Source organism: Aegilops tauschii, chromosome 6 (assembly GCF_002575655.3).
Source record: "Aegilops tauschii subsp. strangulata cultivar AL8/78 chromosome 6, Aet v6.0, whole genome shotgun sequence".
NCBI lineage: Eukaryota > Viridiplantae > Streptophyta > Magnoliopsida > Poales > Poaceae > Aegilops > Aegilops tauschii.
The window spans coordinates 458,532,755-458,551,910 of record NC_053040.3 but is presented as its reverse complement, the minus strand read 5'-3'; the positions used below and the strand labels follow the sequence as shown (position 1 = coordinate 458,551,910).

The following is a 19,156-nucleotide window of genomic DNA, read 5'->3' as shown; positions in this document are numbered from 1 at the left end:
GTTGGAATGCAGATGCGAGTGGTTGCTGAGGCATTGGAACGACAAAATGAGACAAAGTTCATTGCTGGTGCTTCACCCAAGGCAAATTCACCAACTTGGCTTACCTGGCTGCCTCCGTCGTTTGCTGGACCGAAACAGGAGCAGTAATGTCAAGGTACCATCAGAAGTGAAGGCTTGCATCATCAACGCCCTAAGAAGTACTAGTGGAAGCAATGGAGCTAGCCTAAGCAAAGGCATGACATCCCTGCGCCAGAGCCAAATTGGCAGAAGCTTACTTTGGGCCTGCAACAACAGCAAAGGTACATCTGACATCATACTTGTGTGGCACATCGCCACGACCATCCTTGAGGCGAGGCACCCACACCACCAACAAGATGGCCGGCCTTCTTCTGTTTCTGTTTGTGATATGAAGACCGCCGCCGCTCACCTGTCGCGCTATTGCGCGTATCTGGTGGAGTCCTGCCCCGAGTTGCTTCCCGATGATGATGCATGGAGCAAGGACCTGTACAAGAAAGTCAAGAAGGACGCCGACCGAGCCCTCGCCATTGGCAGCAGCACACCAGTGTCATCCATGTCGCCAGAAGCAGCGTACCGGAAGCTGGTCGAGATGTTTGGCGCTACACAGAATCATGAGGTGCTCAAGGATGCTGCAAAGCTCGCAGAGCAGCTCGGGAAGCTGACCGGAGGCGAGGAGGTGGCGTGGGAGTTGCTGGCCGGGTTTTGGTCGGAGATGATCCTTTACCTGGCTCCGTCGGACAACCTCAAAGGGCACCTGCAGGCCATCGACCGGGGCGGCGAGCTGATCACGCTCCTCTGGGCCTTGCTCACCCACATCGGGATCATCGACAGGCCCGGCGACGCTGCTGCAAGTGCTCCAGCCACTGGTGTTTAAGTTTGCTCTGCCTATTCATGCACACGCTGATTTGATATGCATGCTTAGCCGTGGATTTCAGTTCATTTCGTTGTTATCTTGGTTGTGATTGTGTTTAAGGTCTTGCCGTTGGTTGTGAGTGTGTTTAAAGGCCTTGTTGGCCCTTCTCTTTTTTCTCATTTCTGTTAGGCGAGAAGAGATGTGAAGAGTGAGAGAGAGATGAGACTTGGAATGATGGTATTGTTGTTTTACCGGTTCTGGATTGTGGCTTTTGGAGTGCCAGAGATATGACAAGTTTGTGGTGTTATTTTACTGCTTATGGGTCGTGATTTTTTAAGCCTTGATTGATTGTTCTAAACCACAATTGTTCCGTAGTTGCTGGCCTGGCTTGTAGGCTTTATTATTAGCCCGTCCGCAAGGCCGGAGGCAGATGGCTCCCTGATCGCCGTCCATGTCTTCGAGGGGCGCAACACGTTCCACCGCGCTGCCCATGCCGGCCGCGGCAGTCCACGGGCACGCAAGCCATGACCAGACCAAATTGAATGCCACTCTCAAAGGTGACAAACTGTCGACAGATTCAGGACACGTGGCGCGGCATCGCACCTGATGGTCTCTCCCAGGCTGCAACCACCATACATATATTACACATCGTCTGTCACCAACAAGAGCTAATCCAACAGCCAACTCATGCACTGGAGGAAATCTAACAACCACACTTTCAGAGCCCAGCAATGCAGATGAACTGACCATCGTCAATCCCCACAGGCACACTGATACGACGACGCAGATCCTACAAAAAAAACCTAAGGCAATTGCGATCCCACACCGAGAATCAGTGCCCCTAACAATTGGGTTCTTCTAATTACTAGTGGCACTATGAAAGTAAGACCAACCAAACCTACTGTGTTCCTCAGCAACTTGGTTCAGAAAAGAAGGGAGCAAACACAGGGGAGGGGGGAAAAACAAAAATAATGATGTCTACTCTACGGGTGTGACACCCTATTCACATTATCCCTAGGAGCATTATTACAGCATTTACCATGTCATTAGCCTGGCTATTGGCTGGCCGGCGGATTCCCCTTGCTAGCCCCATTCACCGCTGGGTTATGTTGCCGAATGGCTGGTGGTGTTCCGGTGCCGGTAAGCAAGTTCCTGGCTGGTGGTGCTCCGGTGACAGGAGCCGCATTCCTGGCTGGTGGTGTTCCTGTGCTGGTGAGCAAGTTCCTGGCCGGTGGTGTTCCGGTGCCAGTGAGCGAGTTCCTGGCTGGTGTTCCGGTGCCAGGAGCCGTGTTCCTGACTGCAGGTGTTCCAGTGCCGGGAGCCGTGTTCCTGACTGGTGGTGCTCCAGTGCCGGGAGCCGTGTTCCTGACTGGTGGTGCTCCAGTGCCGGGAGCCGTGTTCCTGACTGGTGGTGTTCCAGTGCCGGGAGCCGTGTTCCTGACTGGTGGTGTTCCAGTGGCAGGGGCCGTGTTCCTGACTGGTGGTGTTCCAGTGGCAGGGGCCGTGTTCCTGACTGGTGGTGTTCCAGTGGCAGGAGCCACACTTTTAGCTGGTGTTCCGGTGGCGGGAGCCATATTCCTGGCTGGTGCTCCAACGCCGGCAGCCACATTCCTGGCTGGTGTTCCGGTGCCGGGAGCCGCATTCCTGGCCATTGCGCTACTATTTGAGTTCATAGCATGCTGCTTCTGGGCCATAATTTCTTGGCACCTATTTTGTTTGCCTGTGGTGCCTGGACCAGCTGGCTTCCGATATATTGCTTTACTCAGCACACCAGCATTGCCTGTGCCAACAAGGCCACTAGAGGCGACAGTTGATGCAAGCGTCGCCCCATGTGAAGGTAGAGCTTTGGTCTTCTTCATGGTTACTGGTGCTCTAAACACAGGGATGCTTTTCCCAACTGTGGGTAGCTGCTTCTTCTTCTGGCTGGCAGTAGCTCCTTGAGCTCCAGGAGCAATTTTGACACCTTTGCTTTTATCAGAATAATCTGTAGTCAAGCATCCTTGGGCAACAAAGCGATCGAACTCCAGCATGTCAGCATCCTTGGGATCTATCATCTCCTCGGCTTTGGGATCTACCATCTCTGGCTGCTTCACCATCTCTGGCTGCCTCACCGTCTCTGGCTGCCTCACCATCTCTGGCTGCCTCACCGTCTCTGGCTGACTCACCGTCTCTGTCTGCCTCACCGTCTCTGGCTGCCTCACCATCTCTGGCAGCCTCACTGTCTCTGGCTGACTCACTGTCTCTGGCTGCTTCACGTCTTCAGGAAACAAGTCCTCCATCGTGACTACACAAAATGTTGAGTCGTCGTCAATCTCCATATTGTCGCATGGGCCAGGCACTGGTGTGGTGCTCAATGCTCTATCAGGTTCCAACAAATGTGCACTAGCAGATTGTTCCGGGGGATTAACTCCTGCAACTTCTGGCACAACATTAACTTGCTCGGTTGACTGTGTTATCAAAACCGTAGGAGATGGTATAGGGGCACTGGAGTTTGGAAGTTCTGAGTGTTGAGCACTGCCAGTCTGTGTTCCAGGCTCACCAGCCACAGTGGATGCTTTAGAGCTTGTAGAAGTTTTTGAAGACCCTTTTCCTCGAGATCTTATGTGCACAGCTTGCGGGGATTGTGCAGCTTTCAATAAATTGGTGGCGATGCTTGCTGTGGCGATTCGTCCACCAGCAGCAATAGCTGCAGCTTGTATAGACGAAGGAGCATTTGTAAGATTTGCTTGTGCAGTTTGCTTCTTAGAGCTATTTCGTGACTTGATTGAAGCATTTGACACTTTTGAGGGCGCAGCTTGAGAAGGAGCTTGTTGCACCCGAGGTTGAACCTGCACTTGTGCTGACACAGGCCCAGGGGCTGCACTTGGCACCACTGGTACTGGCAACGAGAATGATGAAGAGGATGTTGCAGATTTTAACTCAGGTGCCGCAGCACCAAATACTGGAGCAGGATGTTGAGTGCTTTGTTGTGAAGCTCCTACATGAAAAAGCTTCAATGAGCACCAAAAGACTAGCACAAGGCGCTCCAAAGATGCCAGAATGGATATACATCTCAGATACGCAACGAAGCTATAGAACAATGTTTGACTTGTTGACACTTCGGTAAAGAAGCGTTATATTAAATGAGAGAGCTGTCTGTACTGACAATTTATAAGAATTTTATAAATACCTGATCTTAATGTAGACAATCCACCAGGCTTCCCCATAGGCATATCAAGAGCCATAAAGAATGCCTTTTGAGTAGCTTTCATATCATATCCCCCGGTGACTGGTTTAGCTTTAGCAGGCTTGGTTGTTGCTTGACGCTTGGAAATTACTGCCCATCTCTGAAAACAACAGCACACGTTACCTAATTACTCTACAGACAAATATGTACACGGAGAGACATGGATGTCCCATCAAGCTAATCATGATACTATGCGTCAGTTATATGCAAATGAGAACTAAACAAACAGACCAAGTAAGGTTGAGATGGAACTTTATCTAGGCACAGATCACAAGCAAAGCAACATAACTACTGCAGCAAGAGGCACATGTATTTGCCTGCTTACCTTAGAATATTTGCAAAGCATGTTACCAAGTTATTACAAGTCGGGAAAACTTAAGGTAAACCGAATGGATGTAAACAATGATCAACTGCAGCACAATAATAGATGCTAGTATGCATTTTACAAGGTGACCATAGAGTTACCTGAGATAATTGACCATAAGTTCTTGTGCTATCGAAGTTATATTTACGCAGAATGTCCAGCCAATTTCCTTCACCACACTTATGTACACCAGCCATTAACTCTGCATCCTCATCCTTAGTCCATGCTTTAGTCTTCTTTGTCTTTTTATTATGAGGTCCATTCCCATCAAAAGAATCAGGAGATAACCCTGTATGGGGTGCCTGCTTTGAGTTGGAAACTGGACCTGTACCATTTGTTAGACGATGGCTCTGAGCAAGCTGTTTGTCAGATGAAACACGTGGTATCTTTTCATTTGGAGTGTTTAGCAGAGGAACATCTGAGTTAGCACGATGACTAGAACCTTGCTCGCGTGAAGGTCCGTACATCAAGATCTGCAATTTATATGATAGGATCAAGTACATTGTGCATATCTAAGATAACAAGAAATGAAGTGCAAATATGCAACAGAGCAAATAGTACATGGCATGACTGCATTACACTCAACATAGTTAGTAATCAATACGAAATTGCTAATAAAACTAGAGATTTGCCTTTTCCATAAATGATGACTATTTTACGTAAGTGAAATGGAAGCTGACATAAGAACTATTTTTTATAGACTAATATGCCAGTGATAGAAGGATGACATTTTGGGTGTAGACATGGTCCCCAAATACAACTGTGAGTATACTTGATTTCAATTCCAATAAGAATAAAAACACTTTCATAACTAAAAGCATTTTTTGAGAAAAAAATGATTATTATTTTTATCTGTCTAATTTAATATCCCAAAAGATATTCACTGCCAAAGATTACAAGGTTGACTGTACATATCATGTACTGCCACTCTTTCGTCACTAGAGGGGGCAAACATGATAGCTACCCTTTTCTAACTGGAGGGTGTGAACATTATGACGCTTTAATTTTTGTCTTTCTGCATATAAAGGTAGAGATTGACTCATAGTTGCAGTTGCAGAATTGTAGATTAGCCAGTTTTCTGTAGAAACTACAAGTTTGTGAAACTTGAGAGTGTGACTTGTGAGGCATTAGAGGAAGTCCATCTTGTAAATCAAATAAAATGGACCTTTACCCTCTCTGCGATAGAACAAGAAACTTGGATGAATCATATGAACTCGATCTTCATTGACGAATACAGCCAAACTGTTCACTGTCCTATGATATCTAGTGAAACACCAGACTTCATGTCTCATTTGATAACGAGGCATCAATCAAGCTTTTGAGTGGAGCCAACACTGTGCATCAATCAGCCTTCAATAGGCTCATACTGAAGAGCAAACTGCACCTGCAGTCCCAAAAGTATTGAGGGGGTGTCAAGTTATTCCTAATTCTATTGAAGTGCACATTCCGGTCCCTGCAGTACCTTAAGGGGGCATTTGGTTCTAAGAAAACCAGGTTGAAAGGAATGTGTGAATTACTAGGAATATTACCATGGTAATGAGATAATTGGGAATATGACAACCCTTAAAGTTTTCCACCAGATACAAAATCGAGTTGTTTTGGTCATTTGGTGCAATATAACCTGTTAATGAGACAATGTATTGTAGATTAATACTGATGTATTTCAAAGACTTGTTTTATTTCTTTATGTCCCTTTCTGACATAGACTTTCAGATTGTCGATTAGTAAGATCTAACTCTTTCTCACGGCAGAGTATTCAAATGGAACTGCTTTTTCGGCTAGTATTTTTTATTAACAAAACACTTCTTAGACCGAACTACTTATCATTGCAAGGCCGCTAGGTTTGACTTTAGAAAGTTTTATTCGGCTAGGAAGCTGTTCTTTCACTGCTGATGAGGCTGCTTTTAGCATAAATAAAGGCACGCTGTGAAAGAATCTGTATCTTACTAACTTATACAGAATAAAGCCCAAATTAGGGCACAAGGGTTATTATCAATCTTCAACGAAAACTGGAGCTAGTGTTTAATAAGAAAGTACAATTTCAACAAAACAAGTAACTGTATGTTTAATTTAACAATGCAAATGCAAGAAGGAATTGGTTGCACACCATGTCAAGGTCGCATTGTGAAATAGCAGGACATGATGGATTGAATTGTCCCAAGACCATTAGTTGGATGAGTTTTAATTAGTACATAGGCATGGATATACAGTATGATTGAGGCCCTAAATGGGATGGACACAAAGCCCTTCACAAGATTAGTACAATTCGATCACTATGTTTGAATCGAACTAAAATCTAAAGTCTAGCGTTTTTTAGGACGAGATAGCCACCTGTTTCAAAAGGAATCCATAGGCCCCAAACAACTGGAATCCTATCATAGTAATCTAGTCTCTAACTAACATTCCAAGTGGTTATGCCAAATGCAGGAATCTAACCAGATTGCCCCGCGATTTCTACTAATCTTCACAAGATTCCTGCAACCAAACACAGCCTTAAAACTGAGTCACCGCGGGTCCTGAGCAGCTCAGCTCAGCACAGTAAGCTTACTACATGACAACAAAACTCCTGCCATGGCAGCATTCTGGCTGTTTGGTTGCGGTCAAAGCACCACGAGTGCCGGTCAGCAACGAGCTGGGTTGCTCCGGACACGTGAAGACTCACTTAAAATACTATAAGGGACTGGAATCTGCACTTTCGCATATTTAGGACTAATTTAACACCACCTCAATACTTTTAGGAGGGCAGATGCACTTTACTCAGTACTGAATATGTCACAGTTACATGCTTACTACATGAAACTCCTAGTGCACAACAGCATTAGTAGTAAGTAAATCCAAGTAGGTCACACCTTGCAACTCCTTTGTATAAGAACACAACAAAGGATCTATATGGACAAGCCAATAACCATATAGCATACATAGCACAACATTGGATACTGATTTGTGGTACAATAGGACACAATGACCTTAAGCAGATGCCAAACAAAATTTTGTGCACATCTCGCACTGATCCCGGATGTGCTTGATCAAAGAATCAAATAGAAGAAAAAAATATGCAATTACTAAATACACAGATGGTGTTTAAGTTCATATATTCAGGATTATGGGTTCCTAATGAACACAGATAAACAAGGCAAAGGGGTGAAACAGAAAATTAGGCCTTTGGCATCCTAAATTGAGGAGGAGCATCTGATAAGCAAATGAAAAGTATCAGCTACAGTGCAGATAGAAATGTCTCTGGCGAAAACAAAATGCGGTACCTTGGCGAACCGTGAGGCCTCGGCTGCGGCTTCGTTGCTCGGCTTAGGAGAGGGTTCAATCTCACACTCCAAGTCGCTCTCATCACCCTGCCATCATCAATCAGGGCAACAGAGGTACCACAAATACCGTTAGGAAAAGATAAGGCGACAGTAGAACAAACTGAATTTCTTCTATACACCAACCTCTTATTAAGATCTAACAGTTCCTGAAACGACACTAGTGGCTAGAAGACACAACTGAAGCTAGTCGAAATTAAACTGACAGAGTAATCCATCCAAGAGCACAAACCAGTGGCTGGGGGCTGCCGTCCTCGACGTTCTCGACGAAGTCGTACCCGTAGGCGATGTAGCGCCAGAGCATCTGGTACTCGCGGGCGGAGGTGATCCCCGTGGCCGTCTTGGCCACCAGCGCCCGCCAGTCGATGCTCCTCCGCTGCGCGTGCTGCGTCACCTCCTGGAGCGCCGTCAGGATCGTCGCCGGCGAGTACCTGCGGAGAGATTCAGCGGCGCGTCAAAACCCTAGCTAGGGCGGGCCGGGGAGAAGCGGCGAGCCGGCGCGAAGGGCGAGGGGGAGGAGAGGGACGGACTTGTGGAGGATGAGGTACAGGTCGTCCTCGGATAACTGTCGCTTCCCCGCCGCCGCCAGCGCCGCCGCCGCCGCCGACGCCATCTTAGGTGTGTTGACTCGTCGGCGCCTCAGCGGTTAGCCGGGGAAAGACTGCAACAGGATCAGCTCGGCCGTGGTCCGTGGGCCGTTAGATCGGATGGATTGCCCACGCCGGAGCTCGGGGAGGCTCGGTAAAATTCGCAAAAACCACCCCGATTACTAATAGCTCTATAAGAAAGGCCCGACCAGCTCTTTTTTTTTTGAACTCTTGCTATTAATCTTTTGTTGCTATAATTTTTTATTTTTTATTAATATTTTACCATTTTTCAAAAGTTGGCAAGTTTTGCCTCACCTTCCTACTCATCATAGTTATGGGTTTGTTTGGTTTAGAGGCTGGAGGTGCCAGCCCAAAAATTAACGTTGACCAAGCGTTGGGTGTTCATTTGGATAGACACCGATAATTTGGCTCCACATGCTTATTTTGTGTTAAGGTGGGGATGACTTGGGCATACCAAACTGAATCTAAAGCCCTCCTGGCTGCTTGTGATTGTAATGGCATCCCTAATGAAATTAACCTCATATACAAAACATAGCTCAGATGAAACTGTGAACTCGGATTAGTCCATAAATAATCATTAAAAAATCTTGTTGTACAGAAATTGTGAAAACATGGTATAACAATAGCTATAGTCAAGAACACAATCATAGGTCTTCTTGATCAAGGAGGGACCAAACACTATGCAATTCTATAACAAATACAAAAATTACATAAGAATCTAACAAAAGAGACCAACGTGTAAAAATATAATTAATCATGACACTTGAAGAACTAGAAAGTTCCAAAAAAAAGATAAACCTAGACATGTATGGCTCTGCCATCATTGACTTCTACCACCAGGTTGTCTCCGGTGACGAAATTTTGGATCAACATGCATCATTTCTCGAAGAAACTCTTCATTCTCAGTGTCTCTTGGAGAAATGACCATTTGACTTTATCATAAGCCTTTTCAATGTCAATCTTGAATACTACTCGACTCATGTTCTTTTGGTGCATCTCGTGCACGGTATCATGCAAGTTACTATCCCATCGAGTATATCCCTTCTTTGCATGAAAGTCGTTTGAGATGGCCGAACAACATGATTAAAAACCACGTTGAGCCTATTAATAGTAACTTCGATGAAGATTTTGAAGCTGACATTAAGGAGACGAATCGGTCTATATGTTTGTATCCGATCATCCTCCTCCTTATTCTTCGTGAACAAAACAATCTCTTCAAAATTAAGCCTGGATAGGTTAAGTTGGCCGACATGAAGAAACTTGAATAACTCCATGAGATCAGTCTTAATAACATCCCAGAAGTTTGGATAGAACTCTGTGTGGAAGTCATCGGGGCATGGGGCTTTGTCGTGTTCCATTTGGATATCGTTCTTTTTTGTCATGACTTGTGGAATATCATCCGTTCGGGCCTCATCTAGGGTGCAGTTCCTTTTGTCTGGAGCTCTGAACAGAGATTTGTAGTATCTAGTGATATATCGATTAAGATCCTCCTATACTTTCATCCTTCCCTCATCTTGATGGACACTAAAATACATTTCTTCCTGTGTCGCCCATTGGCGATCATTTGGAAGTAATCGTCCTCTCCCTCTCCAAAATGAAATCCACATTGAATCTTTGGTACCATTCAATTTCCTCTTGCAATAGATGTGCAATTTTTCATTGGATTGAACTATCCATATCAATCTTTTGTCGAGACAATGTGTGAGTCGCACCAATCTTATCGAGGTCGTCGATAATAGTGGCAAGGTGTTGCTTCTCTTTTTTGTAGTCATTGGTGTGTTTCACCCATCCAAACAGGAATTTCCTTGTGGTCCTTGTTTCAAAATCTAATCTCTAAATTGGTGAACTACCAACAGCGGGCCTCTCCCATACATTCTTAATTATGTATGCAAAGTCCTCCCGTTGTAACGAAAGGGTTAGCGAGCAGAGGTTGGGTAGTAGATTTATAATCAAGAATTAATGATGGGTGCATGGTATAAAAGTTCTTGATATCTAGTGCACGCACGGTTACCATAGGAAATTTTAATTCCCATTCGCTATCTGCGAGTACCTGATCAAGCTTCTTATATGTCGGCAGGAAATGATTATTAGCCCAAGTGTACTACCGGCTTGACATATTGTCTTCCTTAAATTCAAACTGTTGATTAACGTTCAATGAAAAAGGCTAGTGAGTGTCAAAGCGGCCGTCATTTTTCTCGTTGGTACCTCAGGATTTTAAAGCCCCCCCCCCCCCCCAATAAGCATGGGGTGAGGGTTATCCTTTGCTAGGTTAACCAATTCTCGTAGAAAGCCAGATTTATTCTTGTTCTAGGCAGGGCCGTAGACTGCCAACAGGCTTTGTGTGAATTTGTAAGCTCTATTTCGAAGGTTAGATTTGATATGAAATTCATCAATCGAAAAAGCTAACAAGTCCATGCATGGTCTTCCTCTGTATTCCAAGCAAGATTCTTCCAGCCCTTCCACGCGGCGGTAGACAATGCCATGTGTAGTCGAAACCACTCGACGGATGCTCGAGGACATACTGAAGGAAGTCTCATATATGCCAGCCATGGAAATCGCCATAAAATCCAACACAAGTTCCCTCACAGAATCATCGACATATTTATGTTTAGCCAAGTCTAAAAGATCTATGCTATTTCGTAACATGCCTTTCGTGTTTGAACCCGTGTGGGGTTTGTGACCTTAGCCTTCTTGTGCATTTTTTATTTCTTTTTTGAAGAATGAAACTTAGATTTACACAAAGACGTTGTGTAGTCACAAATACTGGACACATGTCTTGCTTCACCCCATCCAACCTCCGTGACCTCACCAACTAAGTGGGAGAGAAGTATATCATCATTTGTGGCATCCGCCTCCTCCTCTCAACGGGGTGCTCGGACATCTAGGAGAAACCTTTAAACCTTTAAACGGATCCAAAAATAAAAGAAAATATTTAGTTGTGGAAGTACATGTCCGGGTGTCCACGTAGATGCATCATGTAGATAAAACATAATTTTATTTTCAAGGGAGTTGGTAAATACATAAATTGCAAGCAAACATGAAACGATCACATATGCCTCAAATCCTTGTTAACGACAGTGTAATGACGGAGTACTTGGTCTTCTCCATCTCCAGGTGCACCTCAACGTTGTATGCAAATTTCTTGAAGAGCTTGTCGAGGACGGATTCGCCGAAATGGCTTGCAAACAGGGGCTCCATCACTGCCCTCAAGCTCTTGGAGACATTTATGCCACTTTGGACACTGTCGTGCACATCATTGCCTTCCGAATCGTCGTAAGGATCCCAGTTGGTCTCGAACAGCTTGATATGATTCATGCGAAACTGCTGGCTTTGCTCGACGACTGCTTTGACTTCTTCCATCGATGGGCCGTACAAAGGTAGATTAAAGGAGTCGAGCTTTTCTTTCTCCACGAGGCCCTGTCATCATTACCAGTATGCTTTAGCAACAGATTCGAATCCTGAGTTAATTACCACAGATATGCTATATCCTTGCGTACCTCGTCAACAAGAGATTGCACGGACCGTGAGAGCAGACCGTGTAAACGGCAGAGACCTCCGTTGTAGGCGTCGCCATGTTTCCTCCCTAGAAATGTGAGCATCATCTGTCCACCTGCAAATAGTTCTTCATATCGCAGCCGGAGGAACAACAGCATGTCCTTCTGAAACTGCTCTTGATACATTTTCACCACAGAGGGTGGGGTAGTCATCGCAATGTCGATGTTTCCTTCGTTCAGATACGGCCTTTTCTTGCCTTCTAATCCATCGGGAAGCTGCGTATAACATGTAGCATTTTTTTTAGAAATTCTTAGGTAAATAGACATTATTTTTAGCTGTCAACTTGGCTCCATCTATTGACCAACTTTTGCGTATTATTAAGTGGAGCAATGTAGATGATTAAAGGTAAAAAAAAATGCAAGCAGTCCTTTTTCTAGCATCAAAATATGAATAAGCCGTGTGTTTGTTAGTGGTGGTACCCGAGAGCGCCAATGCAGGCAATACGACGAGTGAAAGAGATGAACACTGCTGCGAGGCAGAAGCCTCGTGTAGTAGGAGCTCGGCAGCCCGGTGATGAAGAAAGCAGGTATCTCCTCTCCCTTGTGACGACCCATACCAATCGAGTTCTTGAACCGTTGAACCGATCGGAAGACGCGGTTGAAGTCATTGCTTGGTAAATCATTGAGAAAGAACTGAAGCTCAGCGGGATGGCCACCGATCTTCTCAAGATGGTGACTGACCGCTTCGATCACATTGGAGACGAAGAGGAGCGTGTTCCCGCCTGAAGAGCAGCCCAGGTCAACAATGGTCATTGTTGGATGGAGGAGAGGCGCGTACGCTCGTGTCACGGCCTCCCGGAGAGCCGGCTTAGTCTCAACCAAGGCATTTTCCTAAGATAAACGGGAAGGGAAATCTTTATAAGCAATTGCAGCTGAATCCAGCAATCAAATTAGGACTGCGACGGCAGATAATAGTACGTGAGAAGAGATACAGTATGAGACCTGAAGCCTTGAGTTCTTGGCGTAGCTGTTGTCGTCTTCTCCTTCGGCCATATGGAAGTCATGCTCCATCTTCATGACTGCCACTAAGCAGTAAACCTGGCCGCTGCTTTGCTCCCGATCAGAGGACAGTTGAATATATATATAGAGGAGGAGCAGGAGTGGTTGCAATTCGAGCATTAATATTGTTTGCATGCATGCGTGCGTGTACGGTCACGAACCTGGCCGCGCGGTCGGTTTTCGGACCAGAGGCTTATTCCATATACGGTAAGTGCTCGTCCACCCATGTACTAATTAATTCCGTTTTGGGTAGGCTGCCTCTCCCCTTTTCCCTCGTGTTCTGTCTGTGTGATTGCAACTTGAGCGTTGTTTGCATAATAGCCGCGGACAGAACGGATGAAAGCCATGCTAGATGGCCGCGTTGCGCTCATGGCGCATGCGATGACCGGGTTGCGCCCCATGGCGCGTGTGAGAGCATCTATATCCGGATATTTTAAATTCTCCTCAAACGTCCGCGGAAGTGCCCGGTTAGTGACCTAATAAGAGAGTGGAATCAGAACTCTCATATCATTTTTATACGTCCGGGCTATCCGCGAACTCTCAGTATTGAGCATAAATGTAGAGAGGATATGAAGGCTCGCGCACGCGGCCGGTCAGTCCGCCACGGAGGACGCGGCCCACCGGGACCACCTTTTTCTCTTTGTTTATTCTTTATTTTCTTTCTTTCTCTTCTCTTCACCAATCACATGCAAGTGACCGGACATATGAGATAGAAAATAAAAAATGTGGATGTACGAACGAACAAATAGAGGCTCAAAACAGACACGTTCGGTCACTGACTGGGTGCGTTCGCGGGCATTTATGGGTCGGATTTGCTAAGTCCGACAATAGATGCTCTGACCAGGCCATATCTTTAATTAGAACGCAACATCATGTCCTAAATCTGTCTTGCTGACAGTGGAATTGGTTTTTTCTAGGCTGACAGTGGAATTGGTTATACACATTCCATGCTAATCCGGTTCAGTGGCCCTTCTCATTTCTCAGCTCAATACGTATCATTTAGGATTTCATGGTGTGGCCCAATTAGTGAATCTGATTGTGTTGCAACAGGAGCACCTTTAGTGGCGACTTGCCGCCAAAATGCGCATTGGCCCATGACTCACAAAGCTCCCACTCGCTCGCTCCTTTGCTGCTGGCTCATCTGAAAAAAACGGCTATCTGTTTTTTGTTAGTTTTGAAAAGGTTGTGAAAAAACACAGATTTTCAAAATGTTCATGAATTTTAAAATTTGTTCATGAATTGTAAAAAAAATTCACAATTTCAAAAATCTTCACGCATTTTGGAAATGTTCTTGAAATAAAACATATTGGCATTTTTTTCTAAAACATGGCTTTGAAAATTGTCACAATTTTAAAAATTTATGCAAATTTAAAAAATATTCGCAAATTTGAAATATGTTTGCTAATTTGAAATATGTTCACAAACTTTATAAAATGTTCATTCATTTAAAACATATAAAAGGAGAAAGAAAATATTGAAGATGGAAATGCAAAAAATGAAAGAAATCAAAAGTAAACCGAAAGAGAAAAAATAATAAAGCTGAAAAGCTTAATAACCTTTTTTTTGCGAATCAATAACATGGGAGAGAAAACACATAAATGAAAAGAAGAAGAAAATGGTCGGAACCTTCTCAAAACCGGGTGGAACCTTTGAAGGAAATATGCCCTAGAGGCAATAATAAAGTATTATTTATTTCCTTATATCATGATAAATGTTTATTATTCATGCTAGAATTGTATTAACCGGAAACATAATACATGTGTGAATACATAGACAAACAGAGTGTCACTAGTATGCCTCTACTTGACTAGCTCGTTAATCAAAGATGGTTATGTTTCCTAGCCATAGACATGAGTTGTCATTTGATTAACGAGATCACCTCATTAGGAGAATGACGTGATTGACTTGACCCATTCCGTTAGCTTAGCACCCGATCGTTTAGTATGTTGCTATTGCTTTCTTCATGACTTATACATGTTCCTATGACTATGAGATTATGCAACTCCCGTTTACCGGAGGAACACTTTGTGTGCTACCAAACGTCACAACGTAAATGGGTGATTATAAAGGTGCTCTACAGGTGTCTCCAAAGGTACTTGTTGGGTTGGCGTATTTCGAGATTAGGATTTGTCACTCCAATTGTCGGAGAGGTATCTCTGGGCCCACTCGGTAATGCACATCACAATAAGCCTTGCAAGCATTGTGACTAATGAGTTAGTTGCGGGATGATGTGTTACGGAACGAGTAAAGAGACTTGCCGGTAACGAGATTGAACTAGGTATCGAGATACCGACGATCAAATCTCGGGCAAGTAACATACCGGTGACAAAGGGAACAACGTATGTTGTTATGCGGTCTGACCGATAAAGATCTTCGTAGAATATGTGGGAGCCAATATGGGCATCCAGGTCCCGCTATTGGTTATTGACCGGAGACGTGTCTCGGTCATGTCTACATAGTTCTCGAACCCGTAGGGTCCGCACGCTTAAAGTTACGATGACAGTTTTATTATGAGTTTATGTATGTTGATGTACCGAAGGAGTTCGGAGTCCCGGATGAGATCGGGGACATGACGAGGAGTCTCGAAATGGTCGAGACGTAAAGATCGATATATTGGACGACTATATTCGGACTTCGGAAAGGTTCCGAGTGATTCGGGTATTTTTCGGAGTACCGGAGAGTTACGGGAATACGTATTGGGCCTTATTGGGCCATACGGGAAAGAAGGAAAAGGGCCTCAAGGGTGGCCGCACCCCTCCCCTTTGTCAGGTCCGAATTGGACTAGGGAAAGGGGGCGCCCCCTTCCTTCCTTCTCTTTTTCCCTTCCTCTTTTCCTATTCCATATGGGAGGTGGAATCCTACTAGGACTAGGGAGTCCTAGTAGGACTCCACACTTGGTGCGCCCCCTCCTAGGGCCGGCCTCCTCCTCCCTTGCTCCTTTATATACGGGGGCAGGGGGGCACCCCAGAGACACAACAATTGATCCTTGAGATCTCTTAGCCGTGTGCGGTGCCCCTCTCCACCATATTACACCTCGATAATACCGTTGCGGAGCTTAGGTGAAGCCCTGCGTCGGTGGAACATCATCATCGTCACCACGCCGTCGTGCTGACGAAACTCTCCCTCAACACTCGGCTGGATCGGAGTTCGAGGAACGTCATCGAGCTGAACGTGTGTAGAACTCGGAGGTGCCGTGCGTTCGGTACTTGATCGGTCGGATCGTGAAGACGTACGACTACATCAACCGCGTTGTGATAACGCTTCCGCTGTCGGTCTACGAGGGTACGTGGACAACACTCTCCCCTCTCGTTGCTATGCATCACCATGATCTTGCGTGTGCGTAGGAAATGTTTGAAATTACTACGTTCCCCAACAACCTTCCCCAAACCAGGAAACAACACCACAAGGGGCGAGAGGTGTGCATACATGGGCCGGCCCATTACCTAAACAACACTGCAATGAGTGTGTGTTTTGTATGATTTACTAAGTATCCCAAACATTGTGAAGTTTGAGTAATAAAGCGTTGGGATTTCTAAAAAAACTTAGTAAGTAGTAAGTTTCGCTCAAAAATACCTAAGTAGTTAGTATGTCCCGCCCCTAAAAAACTAAGTATGTCCCAAAACGAGCGGGAAATAGGATTTTTCATGTTGTGCTAACATTGATAATATTCTCAACTCTCCTTTTGCGGTTCACTAAAAAGACTGTTTTTTGAAGTCATGGTATTCTTAACTGTTATGGTGAAAGAATGACTCAAGGCAAATACACTAAAATGATAGATTGAAAACCAATAGTATCCTTAAATGCAAATGGAGCTTGTCAGTGATGCTGATCTAGGGGGAAGGGGACAATGTGAAGCACCGGATGCCTCCAATGCTCCATGACTCAAGGCAATGGTTGCCCATCGTGAGAGGAGGGCAAGAACTACCTGAAAGGCTCCCTCCGCGCATGCCGCCGCCATCTTCTTATCTTATACTCTCAATTTCCTCCCAGATCGAGATAGGCCTAGGAGAGTGGTGACTCTATTTTATATACTATTTTTCGAGGGTATTTAGCTTGGTTTAACTGAGGGTTTTGCCTCTTCACAGACGAATATTTATCGAAACTAGAGAAACCTTTTATTCTTGATTGATTTTTAGGACCAGATACTTCTAGAAGGATATAAAACCATACTTGGGTGATTGAGGGGGAAATAGATAATTTTCTCTTTGGAACAAATTGCATATCGCGTCAATATAAGAGAAGAAGACGCGTCATACGAGCGCGACTGCTTGTACAGTTGGTCGTACTAAGAGCCGTCGCCTTCCCCTCATCTAAACCAGCAACTTCCGTAGCTAGGAGGCACACAACATGTGACGCCCCGATTTGACCGTACACTAATCATGCACGCAAATGTGTACGATCAAGGTCAGGGACTCACGGGAAGATATCACAACACAACTCTACAACAAAAATAAGTCATACAAGCATCATAATACAAGCCAGGGGCCTCGAGGGCTCGAATACAAGTGCTCGATCACAGACGAGTCAGCGGAAGCAACAATATCTGAGTACAGACATAAGTTAAACAAGTTTGCCTTAAGAAGGCTAGCACAAACTGGGATACAGATCGAACGAGGCGCAGGCCTCCTGCCTGGGATCCTCCTAACTACTCCTGATCGTCGTCAGCGGGCTGCACGTAGTAGTAGGCACCTCCAGTGTCGTAGGAGTCGTCGCCGATGGTGGCGTCTGGCTCCTGGGCTCCAGCATCTGGTTGCGACAACCAGATAGAAAGGAAAGGGGGAAAAGAGGGAGAGAAGCAACCGTGAGTACTCATCCAAAGTACTCGCAAGCAAGGAGCTATACTACATATGCATGGGTATATGTGTAAAGGGGCATATCAGTGGACTGAACTGCAGAATGCCAGAATAAGAGGGGGATAGCTAGTCCTGTCGAAGACTACGCTTCTGGACATCTCCATCTTGCAGCATGTAGAAGAGAGTAGATTGAAGTCCTCCAAGTAGCATCGCATAGCATAATCCTACCCGGCGATCCCCTCCTCGTCGCCCTGTTAGAGAGCGATCACCGGGTTGTATCTGGCACTTGGAAGGGTGTATTTTATTCAGTATCCGGTTCTAGCTGTCATAAGGTCAAGGTACAACTCCGGGTCGTCCTTTTACCGAGGGACACGGCTATTCGAATAGATAAACTTCCCTGCAGGGGTGCACCACATAACCCAACACGCTCGATCCCATTTGGCCGGACACACTTTTCTGGGTCATGCCCGGCCTCGTAAGATCAACACGTCGCAGCCCCACCTAGGCTCAACAGAGAGGTCAGCACGCCGGTCTAACCCCATGCGCGCAGGGGTCTGGGTCCATCGCCCTATGCACACCTGCACGTTGCGTACGCGGCCGGAAGCAGACCTAGCCCCCTTAATACAAGCGCGAGCTTACGGTCCAATGCGGCGCGCGCCACTCAGTCGCTGACGTCAAAAGAGCTTCGGCTGATACCACGACGTCGGGATACCCATAACTACTCCCGCGTAGATGGTTAGTGCGTATAGACCAAATGGCCAGACTCAGATCAAATACCCAGAACTCGTTAAGCGTGTTATTTATCCGCGAACGCCGACCAGGGCCAGGCCCACCTCTCTCCTGGGTGGTCTCAACCTGCCCTGTCGCTCCGCCACAAAGTAACAGTCGGGGGCCGTCAGGAACCCAGGCCCACCTCTACCGGGGTGGAGCCACCTGTCCTTTCAACCCCCTCATCAGGATCACTTGCGGGTACTCAACGAGCCGACCCGACTTTAGTCACCACATGTGTCATGTATATAATGTATATAGTATATACCCGTGATCACCTCCCGAAGTGATCACAGCCCAGTAGTATAGCATGGCAGACGGACAAGAGTGTAGGGCCACTGATGGAACACTAGCATCCTATACTAAGCAGTAGGATAGCAGGTAAGGGTAACAACTGTAGCAACAATGACAGGCTATGCATCAGGATAGGATTAACGGAAAGCAGTAACATGCTACACTACTCTAATGCAAGCAGTATAGAGAAGAATAGGCGATATCTGGTGATCAAGGGGGGGGGGGGCTTGCCTGGTTGCTCTGGCAAGAAGAAGGGGTCGTCGTCGATGTAATCGATCACAGGGGCATCGACAGCGGTCTCGGGGTCTACCGGAAAGAAGTAACGGAGGGGGAACACAATAAATAATAGAGCAATCAAAGCA

The 19,156-nt window shown here is 45.7% G+C and overlaps 2 protein-coding genes across 2 annotated transcripts; both read right to left on the bottom strand.

The window, feature by feature from the left end:
- Positions 1–1,662: 1,662 nt before the first annotated feature.
- On the bottom strand, positions 1,663–8,518 carry LOC109772381 (uncharacterized). Its single transcript, XM_020331067.4, has 6 exons — positions 8,309–8,518; positions 8,011–8,209; positions 7,722–7,808; positions 4,563–4,934; positions 4,041–4,197; positions 1,663–3,848 (listed from the first exon to the last, which is right to left on the bottom strand). Exons 1-6 carry the CDS (start codon positions 8,389–8,391, stop codon positions 1,927–1,929), a joined length of 2,820 nt encoding a protein of 939 aa, XP_020186656.3. The 5' UTR covers positions 8,392–8,518; the 3' UTR covers positions 1,663–1,926.
- Positions 8,519–11,330: 2,812 nt separating this feature from the next.
- LOC109772383 (anthranilate O-methyltransferase 1-like) lies at positions 11,331–12,754 on the bottom strand. Its single transcript, XM_020331070.4, has 3 exons — positions 12,361–12,754; positions 11,884–12,156; positions 11,331–11,803 (listed from the first exon to the last, which is right to left on the bottom strand). The coding sequence occupies exons 1-3, from the start codon at positions 12,691–12,693 to the stop codon at positions 11,444–11,446; spliced, it is 966 nt and encodes a 321-aa protein (XP_020186659.2). The 5' UTR covers positions 12,694–12,754; the 3' UTR covers positions 11,331–11,443.
- Positions 12,755–19,156: the final 6,402 nt, after the last annotated feature.

Coding starts and splice junctions, on each gene's coding strand:
- LOC109772381 (XM_020331067.4), bottom strand. CDS start 8,391: ATGGCGTCGGCGGCGGCGGCGGCGCTGGCGGCGGCGGGGAAGCGACAG. Junction 7,809..8,010: donor ACGGCAGCCCCCAGCCACTG/GTTTGTGCTCTT, acceptor TGATGATGGCAG/GGTGATGAGAGCGACTTGGA. Junction 4,198..4,562: donor CTTATGGTCAATTATCTCAG/GTAACTCTATGG, acceptor TGTTGTTTTCAG/AGATGGGCAGTAATTTCCAA.
- LOC109772383 (XM_020331070.4), bottom strand. CDS start 12,693: ATGACCATTGTTGACCTGGGCTGCTCTTCAGGCGGGAACACGCTCCTC. Junction 12,157..12,360: donor GCCTGCATTGGCGCTCTCGG/GTACCACCACTA, acceptor TGTTATACGCAG/CTTCCCGATGGATTAGAAGG. Junction 11,804..11,883: donor TGCAATCTCTTGTTGACGAG/GTACGCAAGGAT, acceptor TAATGATGACAG/GGCCTCGTGGAGAAAGAAAA.